Source organism: Anopheles coluzzii, chromosome 2, assembly GCF_943734685.1.
Source record: "Anopheles coluzzii chromosome 2, AcolN3, whole genome shotgun sequence".
Taxonomy (NCBI): domain Eukaryota; kingdom Metazoa; phylum Arthropoda; class Insecta; order Diptera; family Culicidae; genus Anopheles; species Anopheles coluzzii.
This window is the reverse complement of record NC_064670.1, coordinates 40,120,323-40,140,209: the sequence shown is the minus strand read 5'-3', so window position 1 is coordinate 40,140,209 and position 19,887 is coordinate 40,120,323. Positions and strand designations below refer to the sequence as shown.

At 42.0% G+C, this 19,887-nt stretch overlaps 2 protein-coding genes across 2 annotated transcripts in view; both read left to right on the top strand.

Moving 5' to 3' along the window:
- Positions 1 to 112: 112 nt before the first annotated feature.
- On the top strand, positions 113 to 2,895 carry LOC120947517 (U3 small nucleolar RNA-associated protein 14 homolog A). The gene has a single exon (XM_040362895.2). The coding sequence runs from the start codon at positions 345 to 347 to the stop codon at positions 2,820 to 2,822; it is 2,478 nt and encodes an 825-aa protein (XP_040218829.2). The 5' UTR covers positions 113 to 344; the 3' UTR covers positions 2,823 to 2,895.
- A 15,461-nt stretch (positions 2,896 to 18,356) lies between these two features.
- LOC120951825 (neuropeptide CCHamide-2 receptor-like) overlaps positions 18,357 to 19,887 on the top strand; it is a 40,995-nt gene continuing 39,464 nt past the window's right edge. Inside the window, exon 1 of the mRNA XM_040370783.2 lies at positions 18,357 to 18,712. The gene's annotated coding sequence lies outside the window, so the exon portion shown is untranslated. The remainder of the gene's footprint in view (positions 18,713 to 19,887) is intronic.

Here is a 19,887-nt window from a genome sequence, read left to right as displayed (position 1 = left end):
GCTAATGTGTTCGTACCGATATCTGAAAATTTAATTTAAATCTACAACCGACGCATTGGAAATTCCATGAGAATGGAAACATAATTTCGCTGCTTGTGTTTGAAATATGGTTCAATATGCTTTCCAACGATCGATGGGTCTTATTTTAAAATTTTGACCTACCTACGTTAAAATTCTTTCCAATGTGCAACTGTCAAATAATATGCGGCAACTGTCATCAGATCCGAACAGAGATGTAAATAAACGTGATTTTGTGGCAACATGCGGTCGGACTGACGATAGTTAAGACAGAATTTGCTTTTTCAGAGTGAAAACTAGTTCTCATAGCATTGAAACAAATCACCATGCCGCTGGAAATCAAGAGCAATTGGTCCGCGCGTGCTGAGCGCAACGAAAGCGACGGAGAGGATGAGATAGATCCGAAAGCGCACGCCAAACTAATCGACGGTATCAACGCCCTGACCGGTTCCCATTACATCCGTGAGGTAACGCGCACGGAACCGTCGCTCAAGCGGTCCGAGTTCGGGCTGTCCAAAACGAAGGATGACAAAGTACGGCTCGGCGATTTGGCAAAGTTTTTCACCAAAACCAAGAAGCATATAAGCGTTGCGAAGCAGCTGGATCAGCTCAAGGTGCGGAACCCGCTGCAGAAACCGCTGGAAAAACCGGTCGCCGATAGGATCGAGCGGAAGGCTGGCTTCGAACGCGTGCGGAAAGATGTGGACCGATGGGAACCGATCGTAACGGCGCAGCAGGTCGCTCCGCAAACGGTGTATCCGCTGCAGTACGACAGCACTACGGTGCACGATGCTCCGCCGAAGCGGCTGTCCGAGTATCGCGTCAAGACGAAGCTGATGGAAGAGCTGGAGGAGCTTGAGAAGGCGTACGATGATGGTGGGGAAGATGGGGACGAACACTCGGACGATGGCAAGCAAAACTATGCGCTAACGATTGAGGAAATGCGTGAGCAGCAGTATGAGCGCTCTCGCCAGAAGATTCGCGAGTCGTACGCAATTGCAAAGAATCGGCGTATGAACAAGATTAAGAGCAAGAAATACCATCGCCTGCTGAAGAAGGACAAGCTAAAGGAGCAGATGCAAAAGTTTGAAGAGCTGAAGGAAAAGGACCCGGAGGAAGCGCTCCGGAAGCTCGATTGGATCGAGAAGCAGCGCTCCCAGGAGCGTATATCGCTGCGGCACAAGAATACGGGCACGTGGGCCAAAAATCTGCAGGTGCGTGCCAAATACGACACGGAGGTGAGGCGTGAGCTGGCCGAACAGCTTGCCATCGGGCGAGAGCTGACGGCAAAGCGTCTTCAGCAGGGAGACAGTAGCTCCGAGTCGGATGGTGAAATGGATCTTTCGATGGGGCAGGCCGGCGAAACCAATCCGTGGACGGAACGTGCCGGCGACTACGAGCAGGTGGCCAATAAAGAAATGCAGCAAACCGGCAGTTATCGCAAGTACTGGGAGGAGCGTAATCAGGTTGAAAACATTAAAAAGCATTTAAATGGTGATGGCAAAACGGCCAACGGACAGCAGGCGAATGGACGTCTCTCTTCAGATGAGGATGAACACGAACCTAGTGATGGTGACGAAGGTGTGCAACCATCGAAGCCTAAACGACCTAAAACACTTCCCAAGAAACGAAAAGAAAAAGTTAAGATGGCATCCGGCACCTGGATTGTGGAAGATGTGGACAATTCAGACCAAAAGCCCAAGAAAAAAGACTCTGCGAAAACGAAAAAGAACCGCAAGACGAAGGATAACGTTGCCACTGTGGAGGCAATGTTCGAGGAAGCGGAGTATCTGATCAAGGATGTGCTGGACAATAAGTTGGAGTTTGTGCGAAATATTGATCACGAGAAAAGTTCGGACACAAATGGACCTTCTTCGGAGCTGCCAGACCAGCAAGACAAAGAAACTAAATTGAGCGATTTGAGTTTTAAGAAACGGGCCACCCTAGCCGACGCAGACGAGCAAATGTATGAAACGGCAGAGCGGGCAGCACCGGACGAAACGAATAATGCATCGAGTTCGCTACAAACCATTCAGTCCTCCAATGACAAATCCTCAACCGTGGCCGGTGGCCGACCATCGCCGTCGGTCAAGCAATCGGCCGAAATCAATCTAAAGCAGGTGGTACAGATGAAACCGAAGCATCTGCTAACGGCCCTCCCCAACACGATCGTATCGGGCGAGCTGTCGGACGACGAGGCGGAGGCGGACGATGCGCATCGCCTCACGATCGCCGAAGCGTTCGAGGATGACGACATTGTAGCGGACTTTGCGAAGGAGAAGCAGGACGAGCGGCAAAAGGATCTGCCCCAGCAGGTGGAACTTTCGCTACCGGGCTGGGGCCATTGGGCTGGGGCGGGCGCTAAGCCACCGGGACCGCGTAAGGCGACGCGCCAGATAATGAAGATACCGGCGGAGCTGCCGCGCCGGGACGATAACCGCGATCAGGTAATCATCAACGAAGACGCACTGAAGAACGAGAAGCTGGACAAGCACCTGGTGAATGAGGTACCGTTCCCGTTCGTGACGGTGAAGGATTACGAAGCGTCGCTAAGGGCACCGCTGGGCCGAACGTTCATACCGGAGTCGGCACATGCGGCGATGGTTGAGCCGCGCATCGTCACCAAGCAGGGCACGGTAATAGAGCCGATGAAGAAGGAGATGCTGATGGCGAACCCGAGCAAGCTGATGCGGGTCGGCAAGCGGCTGCAGAACGAAGCGGTCGACCAGTACAGCAAGTACGCGCTAGAGAAACTAAGCAAACCTTCCCCAGATTCAAAGGTAGGGTTTGGAAGGGTCGAATAAGGGAAAAGTGTTGCTGTAAAAGGAATATAATTAATATCAATAATAATTCCATCCCTTGTTATGTCTTAGCACATATGATGACTTAGCTTTGCAGAGACGCTATTTGTCCCCCAGTTGTCCACTACTGTACGGAGTAGAGAAGACAACTACGAATATCACGCGGTTGTATAAAACTCTTTAGATAATCTACTTTTGCATGATTTGTAACACATCTTTATGCAATCAACTTTCATGGAAAAGTACATCTGCCTCAGAGATTTTCATTGGAATTAATTTGAAGTTTAAATACTCCTTAGTCTTTCTTTGTGGAAAAATAATTCTGGAAAGGAAGGAAATTGAAACTGAAAATGTCTTTATTAATTGCATTCAAATGAATCCCCCCCCCCCTTGCTGGTGTATTACTACCAACGATAATAATCCCCAACTAGAGCTTAAGCTTACTGGTTCCCGGTCCTTCAGTTTCTATCAAGGAAAAGGTCACGTTCAGGTTTTTATTTCAACAGTTTTATTAGCATGATTTATTGTAGCGAAACGTCGCACGAATATCTCTCTCTTCGCTCTCTCTCTCTTTCCTTGTTGTACCCTAATTTTGCATCCGGTGACAGGCCTTTTTAAGGGCTATCCATTTTCGTTGGTAAAGGCCGGATTGCTTCCGGTGTCATCGCCACCGAAAGCGGTCGCCGGTGGAAAGTCTCCTGCGGTGGGCCGATCCGGCACCGGCGTAATATCCTGCGAGTCGGCTGGCGGTGGGAAGTGCAAAAGAAAAGACAGTGAATGTAAATATTAGTTTTGTATGGGTATGGGGAGGAACCAAAAAAAAATGCATTAATGTGATTAAAATCGCAGCACAGATTGGGACCGCTGGCTAATGGAAGGCTTAAAAATTGGTAAATGGAAGGTCCATGCCCACTAATGCAACATTAAAACCACTGTCTCTTAGCTTGTGCAGTCCTTTTTTTGTTATTTTAGCTCGGCAAAGCAATTTTCATTAGCATGGAAAAAGTTTTATAACAACTCTTTCAAACTGACCGTAAGATGATTGATAAAATGTTTGCCTTACAGGAGACAAAAATATTTTTGTTTTTTTCTTCGTCTCGTTTACGCGCAACTTAATTATTTCATTCTTTTGAACACTTTATTGGTACACTGGTACGGGTTGTAGGTTAATCTGCATAGCGCATCATCGCCTACCGGACTGATGACCGTGCACCATGACCGTTTGGTGTTACCATTGGTTACCAAACGAATGCGAACCAAAAGGTGTGTGGCGAAAGTGATGCATGATGCGTGATTTTCTATGGCCAATGATGCTCCATCAACGCCGTAGCGCCCGAAGCACAATACGGCTCATCGCCCGTTAATCTGTGTGGATGGGGACGGCCATTTGAGAATGCCGAGTGAAGCACAATGCGCGTAACCGTGCGTTACGGTCCGGATCGGATGTCCATTTTTATCGCGCTTCGCGCTACACGAAATGTGTTTCAATGGAATAATTATTAATTTATTTTTACACTCTACCCGGAAACGGGCCAAGCCTGCACCAACATGGTACGGGCTCACCCCGTCCCGCGCGCTTTGTGCTTCTTCATTAAAATGGTTTTTGTTTTGCAGAAGCAGCTGCAGCGGAAGGCACCATGCGTAAGGTGAAATGGTTTGCGGTTATTCGACATTCAGTGCACGCAGCTACTGTTATAAGCTTTTAAACGGTTGGGCTTTTGAATTGTTCGTTCCTGTGGGATTGTTATTTTAAAAAGTCCTATGGGACGACGAATAATGCTCTTGATAATTGCTTGTGTGCTTTTGTTGTGGAATGCTACATATTAAATTACATAAAATTTTAATCCCAAGCCATCCAATTGAACTAAACGACTTAATTTGTCAATTGGTTCTGGTAATAATTTCATTACCCTATGTTATAACCACACCACTAATCCTTTTCCCTATGTTTGGCATTACCGTTTTGTTGTCTTTTTCTTTAAATTAATTGCAAAATTAGTTAACTTTGCAAGGACGCTCATTCACCCCGATGAAATAACCAACGAAAACACGAAAACACGAAACATTAATATGTACTTCTATTCTGCCGGCCTTTCTAGACGGCTAAAACAACTAAATTTAGCTTTTCCTCATACCAGCATGTCAATATCCGTTCGCCAGTTAATCCGGTACAAAAGAAGGAATCAACCAATTGTGTGAGAGAACGTGTTTGAACGAGTTAGAAGAGGTTCCAAGCTCGTCAACTCCATGTTTTGAGTTTAACAAAACAAGGCCATGACGAAATAAATAAAATACATCAACTAGAACCAAAGTATTGGCCACCAACCGAAGCATGAGCTTGAAACTCGTCTCGTTTGTAATTTATTTGATCATCTCTCTTCCAGAATAGTGAGTTTTCTTCAATACAATAATAAAATGTACTGGCCTCACGATTGAAACATGAGCAAACTCTTTTTTTTAATTGGCCTTGGGATGCATTAATCTTTGAGTACATTGCCCCATAATTGGCCCTATGCTGGATGCGCTGAAAATGATTATTGAATGATTTTTCCCCTCTCCTTTCCATTTTAGTATTTTTATATACATCTTATTGATTGTTACATTTAATAAAAAAATAATATAATAATATAATATTGTTTCACCACTAGTAGACGAGCTATGAGCAAGATCTTCAGAAGCATAGGCAAAGTCATCCTATTTACTTTAATCCCTTTTTTCCTTATGGTAATGCTAAGAGGATCATTATAACAACTAAGTGTTGGACTTCTTACCATGCTCACAAACTACACTTGGCTACCCAAGTGACATTTGCTCGAAATTGTTTTTCCATATCAGCTCGATTAGTACTCGATACGCCTCAAATTGTCGATTTGTGTGTGATCTAGTGTGTTCAAAGCGTTAAGATTTGTTTTTTTCGTATATTAGGCCTTCGTCTACCGATGGATGATGCCGTCCAGCTCATTTTACATTCATAGCTTTGATTTTTGGTGAAAAACAAAAGCTATCTTTGTGTGACGTTATTTTGTAAAAAATCGATATTATTTAAGTATAAAATGACTAAAAGATCAACTTTAACGATAGGACACATCGTTTCCGAGCGAATCTAGAAGAAAGCAACGAAAAAGCCGCATTACAGTTGATTTTAAAGGACTGTTTCTAAATTCCCTTAAACTGGTGCAGTTTAAGGGAAGTTTAAGACTCCAGTTTAAGGGACTTAGCTCGAATTTCCAGTTAATCGTGCTCGAAAATGTCAATTGGGTAGGGACTACTTTCGAGTGACCACTCAGGGGCATCGACAGAGTCTATGCCTAACAATTTACCGGCCTTTATGACCATTCTGATAAAAAAGTGTTTTTATTTTGTTCGTTCAATGGAACTGATTGTAACATGAAAACAATTCTCTCAACCGGCTGAACAAGGCAGCAAAGTTATGTAATAAATTTTAAGTAATTTTAACAAAGGAAAGTTTTTATCTTCTTATTCTATTTTTTTTTTTCTAATTAGGCGCACTGCAGTCGATCGTCATCTGATCGACATGTCTAAAACTGCAGACTGATCGGTGTACTCCTCATACATGTATAGGATAGCATAATTAGTCAAGGATTCCGTTTGGAGAACACCGGCCCATGTGAGAATGGAAAATTCTCGGACTGTCCACGCCTACCAACTTCAAATGGACATAATCACTTTGCCACTGAGTTCAACATTCTCCCCAAAATTAATGGTTGGTGATTTGTATGAATCACTCTTTACATTAACCCGCTGCCCATGCCAACCTGAATTTTTCATTGGTGCAACAAAAAATCATGGTCCACTTGTAACATGGGTTTCAGATTTCACTTCACTGTCGATACGGGAATTTTAATTATAAACCACTGGAGGATGGATCCTCCGCTTCTTTCGCGGTGTGGGGTTCATTACAAGAACGGACGGATTTAATTAAAAAAAAAAACCCCTCAATCGATCAATCCATATCCCAGATATTCCATTGACCCATTTCCGGGCATTTCAGTGTTTCAACATTTTCCAAAAAATCACCTCCTCCCCAACGTGTACCGTACACATCGATTGAATTCGGCGTTTGGCTTTGATTGAGCACCTTCGGGCCGGTGATCCCTTCCTTTATCCCTTTACGCGGCGGGTGGAGGCTTATGGCTAACAGTTGCGACAGAGATAAGCTTGCTGACGTTTCTCTCCCCTCTCTCTTTCTGCTACTTACAGCTACTGCAACAACAGCCCATCGTGTTGCGTTGTACGTCTGTGTCTGTGTACGTAGATGTATTTGTTTCCTTCCAGGAGCGATCCAAGTGTGCTAAGCTTTTCCTCCGGATTTACAGTATCCTTGTGTGCTAAGAGCTTTCTCTTCAGCTGCTTGGTTGGTTCATTTCGGGAACTTTTCATTCGAACTTTTAACCCGTACACTGCACACTTGAAATGGGCCAATCCCGCCCGCACGGTACCACTATGTCCGATGTACTGAGACGGTGATGAATTTGGATCACGCAGCCGGGAACCGATTTTATCAAGCGACCGCACCCAGAAGTAACTGTGATGTCAGTTCGATAAGATATTAGTGGCGGATAAGATACAGCTAGCGAGACACACGCAACATGGTGTAGCTTCTTTCCCTTGAAGGCAAGGGTAAACCAAATGGACGAAAGAGGGAGCACGGTGTATGTGTGTGTGTGTGACTCATTGAGGTTTCGGCACGTTGGCCGTTATCGAAGGTGATTTCTGCGCCCGTCGTCAGCTGATAACACGATAAACGGACGCGATAAATTGAAACCGTTAATGAATAAATCACCACAATAAAGAGCAAGAAACGCATGACGGGACCAGAATTTGCACCTCGGGGGGGGGGATGCAAGCGGGCCGGCAAAGGGCAGAAAAAGAGGTCACCGGAAGAGTAAATAAACCTCCGGAGCGCAAATCAACTGCACACTCTGTCACTCGAGGCGTTATTAAATTGATAAGACTTTCTACAGTTTCTTTCCCATTCTCCTCCTCTATCCTCCCCTCCGTTTTCTGTTATGCATGACGCTTCCTTTAGGCTCCAAGCTCGTTGCGTGTGTTGCTGGTTGATTGTTGTTGGTTTGATTGCCATGAATTTCAGAGCGAGTAAACCATTTCCTTACAAAACGGGCAAGCTAAAACGGCACAAAAAGGGAATAATAAACGATTTAAATACTAAGAAATTGTGTGAATGCAAAGTGGAAATAAAAGCGGCCCAGTTTTGCACCACAAAAGCATCACTGTACCCGGGGGTGCATGCTGGCGGTAGCTTCTCCACACTGCTATTGTTGTGAATTTTAAGCTCTGGTCTGCTGTTTTGCTGCGCCCGCTTTCGTTTGCGTTTGTGCGAACGCACATGTGCTTGCATTTATTCAGCGTTTTGTTCTAACTTTGGTAAAGTCAAAATCATTGTTGTTACTTTCCTTTTATTTGGTGCAATATACAACAACCAGATTTAAATTGTTCAAAGAATCGCGTGGCGCATACTTTAGTTGCTTGATAGCGATGTTGCAAAACGAATGAGCAGATCAAAAGTGATCAGCCAACGATCCTCGATTACACGAAACTTCCCGATCGTGGCATAGGTAACGACCTGTAGCCACTCTTATTCTTATCCTCGGGACAAGCGACCGATTTTTAAGCTTCTCCAAATACAAGAAAGTTGCTTAAATAACGCCTCTTTTTTATTTAATTAGCATATTCCGGGCAAAAGAAAGAGTGCTGTTGATAACGTCTCAACAGGAAGTATATTAATTAATTCCTACATTGAAAAGATCATTTACCGAGTTGTTCAACAGCTTTCAAAGTAAAAATAGTTCTGAACGGAAATGGATTATACCGGGAACATACTGTTTTACTTGCCGGTCAGATTTGCTCCTGAACGACTTCACAGCGAAAGCAATCTACTAAATTTGTAGGATGAATTTGTATCACATTGTTTTAAATCGACTCGGTCTACGAATAACAATAACGAATAACGAATAACTTAACATCTATAATATGAATGAAATATGTAAATAAAAATCAATCCCTAAATATCGCCGGAGGATGTTCTTTGCTAACGGTGGACACTGATAAATAGAATCAAAATAATCCAACGCGATACATGCTTAAATGGACTGAGAAACATGTTTGAACGACGACCAAAAATGCTTAACAATAACGGTCCTTCACCCAACCCTGGGCTTCTGTTTATGCTGAACGCTTTGCTTTACGTTTTGCTTCCTAAATGTAGCTGTTTGTTACATTGTGTTATGTCTGCATTTACTTGCTGATACGAATCAGCTGGTTTTCCTTATTCGGTTAATAGTCCCTATTCAAATATTTTCCATTTGGTCTTTTATTTATTTATTTAGATTCACATTATTACCGCTTTGGCCGTATTTTCAACACATTTAGTATCGACCGATTTCCTTTTCGTTATTATCGTTCCTTTTCGTACTGTTAGTGGCAACTATAGAAGATTCAATAGGCATCTGTATAGAATCTATATCAACAAACTTCAACGAAGTATATCCACCGATCCGACTAAAATATTTTCTTTCGTTAACCGTAAGAGGAAAAATGCAAAAATCCCGTCAGTAATGTCACTAGACACCGAGAAAGCCTCAAGTGAACTAGAAATTAGTCAGCTCTTTGCCAAAAAATTTAGTTCAGTTTTCGACCTTCAATCTTCCTCACCAATTAATATTGCAACTGCCCTGCAGCACACACCCGCGGATGTTCTAGATATGTCTATAAATGATATTGTCATCACAAATGAATCGGTAGAAAATGCAATCAAACAAATTAAACCCTCATTTATCCCGGGTCCGGACGGGATTCCAGCAATAGTCTTACAGAAGTGCTCAACTTATCTTTCAGAGCCACTGGTCCATCTGTTTAAGCTTTCTCTGCACAGTTCTACATATCCTACTATGTGGAAGTCTTCGTGGATGACACCCGTTCATAAAAAAGGTCCGAGACATGTTATATCTAATTATCGTGGCGTAACTTCCCTATGTGCATCAGCAAAAATACTCGAAATTCTTGTCCAGGAAGCGTTAGTCAGGGGTGGCTTGAATTATATCAGTCCAAGCCAGCATGGATTTGTTCCCAAACGATCGGTGTCGACCAATCTTGTTCAATTCGTGTCTGAATGCCTTACGGCAATGGACGGCAAGTCACAGATTGATGCAATTTATACTGATTTCATGTCAGCATTTGATCGGATTAACCATGACATACTCCTTGCGAAACTGAGCCGGCTTGGCTTTCATAATAATCTAGTCATATGGTTAAAATCATATTTAAACCAAAGATCATACTGTGTTAAAATCAATAAGTGCTTGTCCAACGTGTTCGTTAGTTCGTCCGGTGTACCACAGGGAAGTAACATTGGCCCAGTATTGTTTATCCTATTTATTAATGATGTTGTATTTGCGCTCCCAAATCAATGTTTGCTTATGTATGCGGACGATATCAAGATTTATGCGACCATTAGAAATGATTCGGACAGCTCGACACTCCAGCACAGCCTAGACGAATTTAGCAATTGGTGCTCTGCGAACTCGCTATCCTTGTGTGTCAATAAGTGTTGCGTGATTAGTTTTACTCGTAAAAAAGACCCTATCAAGCGAGACTATAACCTTGACTCGTGTATAATCCCACGTAACATAGAAACAAAGGACCTCGGCACTATTCTTGACTCATCACTCTCCTTCCGTCAACAATATTCGTACGTCATCGACAAAGCATATCGGCAGCTTGGTTTTATTCATCGTCTGACATCTGATTTTAATGACCCTTTCTGTTTAAAGCAACTGTTCGTCGCCTTAGTCCGATCCGTACTTGAATTTAATGTTGTAACATGGTCTCCACAAACTAACAACTGGTCCACACGAATTGAGCGAATTCAGAAAAAAATCACAAAAATAGCTATAAGAACCTTACGGTGGAACATGGACCAGCCTCTAACCTATCAAACTATCTACAGTCCTTAGAGAGACGTAGGGAGGTAGCACAAGCAGTTTTTGTAGCAAAATTAATAAAAGGCGAAATTGATGCTCCCGAGCTTCTCCTTAAAATAAATTTGTACGCCCCTGACCACGCACTTCGTCCTCGAAATTTTCTGATCAAAATAGACCGGGCCCGTACTTCCAGAGGAGCTCATGATCCAATTATTTCAATGTGTAAAGCGTTCAATAAGTTCTACTGCTTTTTTGACTTCAACATTACAGTTGCCACGTTTAAATGTTCATGTCTGTTTTCAAATATATAGCAAGTAAGGTTATTTTTAAGTATTACTTTATTTTAATATTGCAAAGGCCCCTGCGCGCGCCACGCAATTATCTTCAATAAATAAATAAATATGTATTATATTAGTAGTTTTTGGTATTATTTTTGTTTCCTGTTATCTGCTTTATATTCTTATTTAATTATGTATCCATTTTGCATGGTGGTTTTCTTGTTTTCCTGTTTTTAGGCGTTGTTTTCCATTCATTATTTTTTATTTTAATATGTGCAGTTTTTTTGGTGTTTCCTATTCTTATTTCAATCATTTGATTTTATGGCTAAGATTAAGTTTTAGTGTCGTATTACTACTATTTACTTAACATGTTGGACTGTTAGAACTAAGGTTATCATCATATCATTTGAATCATTGGGGTTATTTAATAAATAGATAAATAGATAAATAAATAAATCAAAGCAGTTGAACTTGAAAAAACATCTCATAAAATATGAATATCTTGCAAAACTGATGACACGCTGGAGACAATAGAGTTTTCGATGAACGATGAGTAAGGTAAGTGTTGGGTAAGGTAAGAAATCTTTCTTCGAAAATATTCATTATACTTTGAGTGATTCAGCTTCGTAAATGTGTTCCAATGTTGATTATCAGTGCATTATATTATTTTAATGTCTAACTAGGTAAGTTGTAGGTGCATGCTGTTGAAAATATACAAATATTGACGTTCAAAACTTTGTTTTGTTACGCTAGTAAGGTTTTTAGAACGGTGTAAAAGAAACATTTTTAATGTTTGAAAACGATCATTATTATAGTTGCAGTCAATAAAAATAGGATTGATTTTGAGTAAGCATGTTTAACGACAGGTTCAGATAAGTTATGAAATAAAATGCAATATGGATTTACAGCTGGATAAGTAACTAAGTCTGTCAATAAACATAAAGTAATCAATAACGTTATACAGGAAAAGACTCTAACAAAATTATTTCTTCTTTACGTTCAAATGTTATTAAAATATTATTGCCATGATTAAACATCGAGAATTATCTTAAGTAAGTGAAAAAAAGTTGCCGGTTGCTCGTAGTACAGTCGACCACTCGTACGACTTAACAACATGCCCGTCATGGGTTCAATCCCTAAATAGACCGCGCCGCCATACGTAGGACTGACTATCCTGCTATGGGGGGAATCAATTAGTCACTGAAAGCCAAGCCCACAAGTGGGTACAGGCAGGCCTTGACCGACATCGGTTGTTGAGCCAAAAGAAGAAGAAGAAGAAGAAGAAGTAGAAAAAAGACAAGTTCATATGTCCAATACCAGAGGCAAAATTGACTGTACAGTGGCTATTATAATTATAAAACCCATTAACTAAAATTTTAAAACTTTGATCTGGAAATTGTAGAATTAAAAAAATCGCCTGCCGACAGAGTTCAAATACAGGGTTTCCCACGATTTATTGGTCGGTTCCTCTAATTTTTTGGACTCGTCTCACGATTTATTAATCGTATCCCAAAGATTTTTGTTCGTTCCCATAATTTAATGGTTTCGTATATTTGGATATTACATTAATTATAATATTTCCTATACCAGCCAAAACGATTTCCCTTTTACCTGCCAAGCCGCTTTCTGAAGCTTTCTGATTGTTTGATAAATTATCGCACAATGATCCCCATTATTCATGCATCGTGAATGGTGCCTTCTGTTCGGCGACACGTTTTCAAGTGGCCATTAGATAAACGACACTCTTGTCACACGAGCCACACACTTCCTTAACAAGACGAATCGCGTATCGAAGCATGCGAAAGGAAGGAGCAGCAAGGACCGTGGCCAATCGTTCACCCGTTAATGGGATCACTCTCCCCGCGCGCTCATAAATTAGACCATTATTTGTTTCTCGTTGCGCAATGCCCTTAACAGGTGGAGCGTGACAGTGGTCAAAATGTCCAGTGGTGATGAAATATTTGCACTCCTTCCTAATGGGTACTCGGCGTCTCGACCGAATCGACGCTTTGGAGCTAGCTCAGTGAGCGGTAGAAGCGTTGCTATCATGTTTCTACATCGCTATCCACACTGAGAGCGTTGCTTCACTTATTAAAGTGCTGCCATTTTAGCGTTCTTCAACTTGAGACCCTCGGCTTGAGTGGTCTTTACACAAACTCCTTAGCCATGTAATGCATTCTGGTGGTTAGAGTGTAATGTACACAATTAATTTAGCATCGCTCAAACCAGGAAGAGGAAAGCATGGGACCCAAACCATCCCACTCCCATCCCTGTCTTGTGCCGTTATTTACCCAATTTTAAGGAAACACCCAACACCATTTCTTTATCGAGTTAGGAGCCAAGCCGGGTAAAGAACTCTGGCACCAACCAAACCTGGATGTTGACGAGGAAACAATTTATTAAGTGTCGTTTCACCCTGCAAGCTACGACAATCAGCAACCGAACCCGGGTGGGCAGACACTGATGGGAGAGAAAATGCATTCTCCATCGTTGACCACCGACCTCCGATGGTTGTGGTAATTAATTAGAGAGGTTTACGAGGCCGGTCTGCCCGACCCAACCAATCGGGTGGTGCTTCCGTGTAAGGTGTAAGGTAGGCAGCACCAAAAGGATTGAACAAAGCTTGGTCAAATTGTGTGGGCTACACTATCAATTTTCATTAACGACACTGATCCGGTTTCGCAGTCCGGTATGGTGTCAAACGGGATGACTGTGTGGTTTGGTGCGAGAGGTGTTTGAAGTCTTGCCGCATATTCGTCCCCTTGGTAGCTTAGCCCGATGCGGAGGCTGACTGCATTGACGGTGGTAATTGAGGACTGACCGGTCGGAGTTTTCTTTGTTTTAGCATAGTGAATTGTGCAACTCTGCTTCTGGTGCTCTACTTTCTACTCTGAAATATCAAGCTTATGGAGCTTCAACGTGGTTGCAATTGTAAACTGGTTGTTTTTGTATTGTATTACAATTTTAAATACAAATGTGTTAGGCTGCTATTACTCATTTGTAAGCTCTGGTTTGGCTAACGGATGACATGGGTTGTTTGTTTACGGGATGGGATAGCGTTTCATTCGCTGTTCTTATTGAAACGTTTACTTCTGCTGTCATTTGAGGCCAAAAAATCAAAAGCATGATAAGATATTACCTACGGAACTATTTAAAATGTTATGATTTTATAGTTTGAATATTTTTATGAACAAAAGCTTATGATTTATAGCAAATTGGACTGATTGAAATGTGACTTAAATTTATCTACGTGTAGAAAATGTAAAGGAAATCTAAAAAGAATCCTTATTAAATGTTCAATTTTAAAATCTCTTTTACACCGTTTAAGATAGTCGAAAAAAAAACTAATCTACATAAACAATTTTACGAGACTGAGAATAGCTTTAATCTTGTATCTCAATTCACGATAGGATGAGTAAAACTGCAAGGCAAAATTAATTAGTATCTTTCGTCCTTACGGCCATTTTTTGATATCGTTATCTTTTTACTGTGTTTACCAAGGAACTTTATGTAAGTTCGGACAGATGATCTGTTCAGGTCAAACTACTAAAATGTTTGTATAGTAAATGCAAATGTAATACAGTGAAATCGCTCTGAGGTGAATCTTCAAGGGACAGTCAGCTTAGAGAGATTTTCATGTTAAGGAAAACTAATTAAGGTGTATGCTATGAAGTATCCCAGAAACTGCAGGAAACCCGAACACTGTTCATCTCATGAATTTGATTGTCAAAAGTGCGGATTATAGAGCGAATACTGTATGGGTTTCGTTGCTAAATGCTAAAATAAAGAACATGAAGGAAGATTCCAATTTAGTAATGCTGAAAATAAGCTTTTGTTCGATTTATTTTATAAATATTTACAGATTTTACAAAAATCACTAAGATGTTTTTTTCCTCTTTATTTGCTAATACTTCTTCTATATTGTTTCTTAAATTGATTTTGTCCCTTTCCTTATCGTATCCTACACACTATATTAGTATATATCTTATTATAATTTCATTTCCGTTAAAATTGCACTTTTCGCGTTCAGATTTCCTTAATAGCTGGCTGTGGGCAAGACATGTGTGTTCTATTGGGAGTCTAGTAAGAAACGCATGCTCACGGTGGTTGTTGTTTTTGAAAACATAAGGTGTTGTTGTGCTTTTAACTACTCGAAGATTGTTCTCCTTTATCTTCCACCATTTGTTTTGCCAGGTTTGAAAGATAGTGTTTTAAGCTCCAATCACCATTTCCTTTCTGGATAAAGAATCTTCTTGTCCATAGTTCTGTTGACGACCGTCATTTGCTGCCTTGTCAGCGTCTTCTTTTTTAACACACTTTTATTCTACAGTGGCCTGGAATCTAACAAAAGGAAGTGATTGTTGAGGTTGGAAGCTTTTCCACAATTTATCCCTTAGAACTTTCTCGCTCTAGTGCTGCCAATACACTAGCGCTGCCTGTAAAAATATTGTTGCTATAATCATGACAAGTGCTGAGAATTCCCAGATCCTGTTTTGCAGACTTGTGCCTCTTATTACAATTTTTGTCGGCAGCTATCAAGGTGAGGTTGTTGGAGGCAAATCCACCACCGACCAAATTTTCATTCTATGGTAGATCGTCCAGAAATTCCGAGAGCCCCAGATCCCTACGCACCACCATCGACTTCAAGGCGGCCTACGACATCATAGACCGGAATGAGCTATGGAGCATCATGCAACGTTACCACTTCCCTGGGAAGTTGATCCGGCTGTTACAGGCCACCATGAATGGGGTGCAGTGCAAGGTAAGAGTATCGAACTTGACGTCGGAATCGTTCGTATCTCACAGGGGTCTGAGACAAGGTGACGGACTCACCCTTCTGCTCTTCAACATCGCCCTGGAAGGTGTCATTCGAAATACAGGACTATACAACGACATCCGTGATACGATCCTCTACCGCTCTGTCCAATTTCTTGGCTTCGCGGATGACATCGACATCATCGGCAGGACAACATCAGCAGCGAAATCTGGAGACTCATTGTGCAGGGGAATCGTGCATGGTATGATGGTGATTTTGGTATTTACTGTTTTAAAGTTCCTTACACATTTTGCTTGCTATTACCGGTCTGACAACTTTTGGAATTTCATTTTACACCAATAAACTTTTCAGCTGTTTTGGTACTGTAGCCTGTTTCCATTACGTGATTTTTTGCAATTAGCGATACTCGCTGTCCTGTCACCTCTATCAATGGAGTTTTGGCTCTTTCAATTAGCGCATCAGCTGTTATGCCCTGCTCCAGACAGCGTCCAGCAGCTGTTACTATTGTGTGTGTGTGTGATGATGTGTGAGAAAGGAAGCAGCATGGTAAAGAGGAGCTAGAGATTTTTCAAATTTGTTTTTTATAGATCAAATTTTTATAGACATTATTCCTATTCCATATAGGATTTTCGGAATAACCCGAGCATTAAAGATCCGTTGTTTGGTGTGGGCACAATGGCTGTTTTTTTTACTGGAAAAGTAATATCAGAAACGAATTAAATATATTTACTTCAACTAATATCACTTGGAATGCTTGTTGAAGTTTGTTCTTAGTCCAGTCGTCAGTTAGTTTGTATTATTATGCTTCAGGCTTTGGTATGCAAGGGAGAAATCGGTAAGTATAAATGGTAAGTTATTACGCAAAAAATTGCAGTTCAATCCAAAGGTGACCAAATGAACTTTTTTAAGAAACACGTTAAGAACAAAGTATGTTCATAGCAAACAATCGATCCTAAAATGTTTGAACAATCCTAATTCCTTAGCGTATCTGTTACAATTACATTTTTCATGCGCCTTTTTATTTGCAGATTTTATATTTGAAATTCTGATTAGTTTCTCTCAGCAGCGTCAATTGTATGTGCAAATGATAAGCGATACAACGCAACATAGCGCTCCACCCATCCGGCATCGTTTGCTAGCTTTCGTCAATTATTTGTGGTTGCGCGAAAAGAAAAGCAAAGAGAAAAAAAAACAAAAGCTAAATCTCCAAGAAACCCACCTCTAGCGGAATCAACTCACGAGCTGCCTGTTCTCAGCCGGGCTTGCAATTGACAGCGCCCCGAGCGCATTCGTTGCGCAGCTGGGCAGCAAGCGAAAGTAATGCGATAAACATTTGCTTCTGGCATCAAATTAACGTCATCCTGCGGCGTGCTACAAGTTTTGTGATGACAATACTCCATCCCTGCTCACGACCGGACGGACAATCAGACTAGGGTCCCCTCAATGTCACTCCCCACCCCACCCCTATCCAGCTCACTCAAGCTTAGCCGCGCACGCAAGGCACACAATCAAAAAAGGCAAACAATCAAACAGGCAAACAACACACAGCAACAGCAGCAGCAGACCAGTAGCACATCGAGGACATTTGCGTTTCTTATTTCTTTTCGATGTCTCTCGAGCGAAGAAGGGCGGTGCAGTGACAAACACAAAGTTTGTTGTTTGTTTGGTGCGCTTTTCATTAACTTTCTGTTTTTGATTTTTCACGTGATGCGAAGGCAGCATCGTGTCATTGTCAGGGATGCGAATGTTTCGCGCGCCAACCCGTCATTTGTGCTGTGGCCAGGAGCACATTTAATAAATGTACCGTGCGTGCCAATCGGCCGTTAGGTTTGACAAGTGAAAAAAGATTGCAGTTGATTGGGCTACAAAAGGTGGCGAAGCAAAACGCTGAATGACATTGAAAGGCAGGAAGCAAAAAAGCAAAAAATAACACTCATCGGAACAGCTGTTTCGCGCGATGAAATATCATCGCACAGCACGAACGCACGTGTTCCGAAGCCGATCGGTTTTTGCCGAATGGTAGCCGAAGTGCCGATGTACAGTGTGTGGCAAAGGTTGTGGAACACCACACACGTAATGGGCATGGCTTGCTTACACGTGTTCGATGGAGACGCCCAGTGGTTTGTAACTAACGAAAAGCTCCGATCCATCGAAAAGCACAGGGAAAATGAATTTTAGTTTGAGAAAATGTGGTTTCTAATAGATACTTATTTGGAGCAAATATTAGTTAATATTAACAATGTTAAATCTATTAGGCAAATTTGTTTCTTACTTCATTAAATATGTTGTGTTGTCATGGTTTAAAAATAATAATGTGCCTTTTTATTTATTTATTTATTTATTAAAACTATTAACTAAATTAAGCATTTTATAGTGGCAAACAAAATATTTGAATTGAATTGAATCGATTATCCATGTTTTTATTAATTAAAATAAACATGGGCACACAATAAATTTAGTTCAAACGTTGTCATCACTGTGTCTGTTTACACGACACGCGTGCAACAGCAAAACCTCCATTCGAAAGCAGCATTCCTTGCCTTATTCGATGCCAGTTGCCAAACAACATCCGCATCCGGTATTCGAGCGGCACCGTTAGTCCGGCACCCCGCCGCATGCCGCCAGCGCATTATCAACAGCACCCTATAAACATCGAAGCGATGTTTTTCGACTACCATTCTTTCTCTCACTCTCTCTCGCTCTAGTCCTGGCCTTTTCCATCGGCAAGATGCTGCACCTGCCTATTCCACAGTTAACGTTCCACTCATCAATGCATGAACGGTTGGTGCTGCGGATGGCGGGTCGGCTCAGTTGCCAACGGTCCTTCGTTCGATGCAGTCCCGTCTGCTTCTGATTTCTAATCAGCTTGGTTTGTGGGTGAGGCATGTACGATCGTGTGCTGTGTGCTGCTGTGTTTCGTTGCTAAAGTTGCGTATTTTTGTTTTACGGCAAGGATTAGATATGAACCTCTGAGAGATTTGTTAAATTTTTATGGTTTTAGTGTGCAATTGAGTAGCTTCTTATTTCGATCGAAAGCAACTGTGTGCCAAAAAGCAACGCAGATAGAAAGGACGAAAAACGCAAAGCTTGTAAGATAATTGGCACCACTTAAACCCACCCTGGTTGCTCCGGAACATTCGTAGTGGAAGCGACAAAAAAAATCCACACATTTAAAAAGGGTAATCTCTCATTCGCAATTTTTGCTTCCGAACACCATCATTTGCTTTCAACTGGTTCATTTGCTGGTAAAGCATTTTCACGTGCCGCGCGCTATTTAGGGGGTAAATTGGATGCAGCTTTCCACGCGGCACTACTGTTGAAGATTTATGCTCAAGACGCTGTTGAAGTGGAAAGGCAATTGAAACCTGAGTTGAGTCTACGGGCATTTCTTCGGACTGGCGAGAGGAGGAGGAGGGAGCCTTTTTTACTGTCACCCGACCAGCATCGGTTTATTGCACATTTAATCGGCGTCCACTCCCTTCCCTCCCCCGACCAAAGGAGCGCGTGCCAATTAATCATTCTTCGGCATCGTTCAAACGAGCATCGTGCTGTGCGAGCTGTGAGTGAATGGAAGTGATTGAAACAGAGCGTGTACCGATAAAACGGAATCGTTAGCCAAGGGAGAAAAGAAAAAAAAACTTAACCAGAATCATTCCATCACGATGGCTCGTTCTTTTTTGTCCAGCGTGGAATCGAGGAATCGTGAGTGACTGTGTGCGTGTGTGTGTAGTGTGCGAGAGGATAAATAATGATGATGGTGGAATGCTGACACGGTGCAAATAAAAGAAGGAATTTGGCGCCCACCCTTCCACCTAATTTGTCATCCGTGGGATATGGCTTAGGGGAGAAGGAAGCGGTGTGATGCCAAAAAGGAGTGAAAATTGTCGTTCATCCCCTTCTCCAAAAAAAAAAAAAAGAGGCAAACCACCGTGCAACAAACAGTGATCATCGTGTTTCTTGCGCAAAAGAGGGAGGGAAAAACAGCGAAAGACGATGGTTGGGTGCCGTTTGTCGGCGGCGGCGGCGGCGAAACAACACGAGTGTGGTGTGTC

Excerpts from the sequence above, each read along its gene's own strand:
- LOC120947517 (XM_040362895.2), top strand. The coding sequence starts at position 345 with ATGCCGCTGGAAATCAAGAGCAATTGGTCCGCGCGTGCTGAGCGCAAC.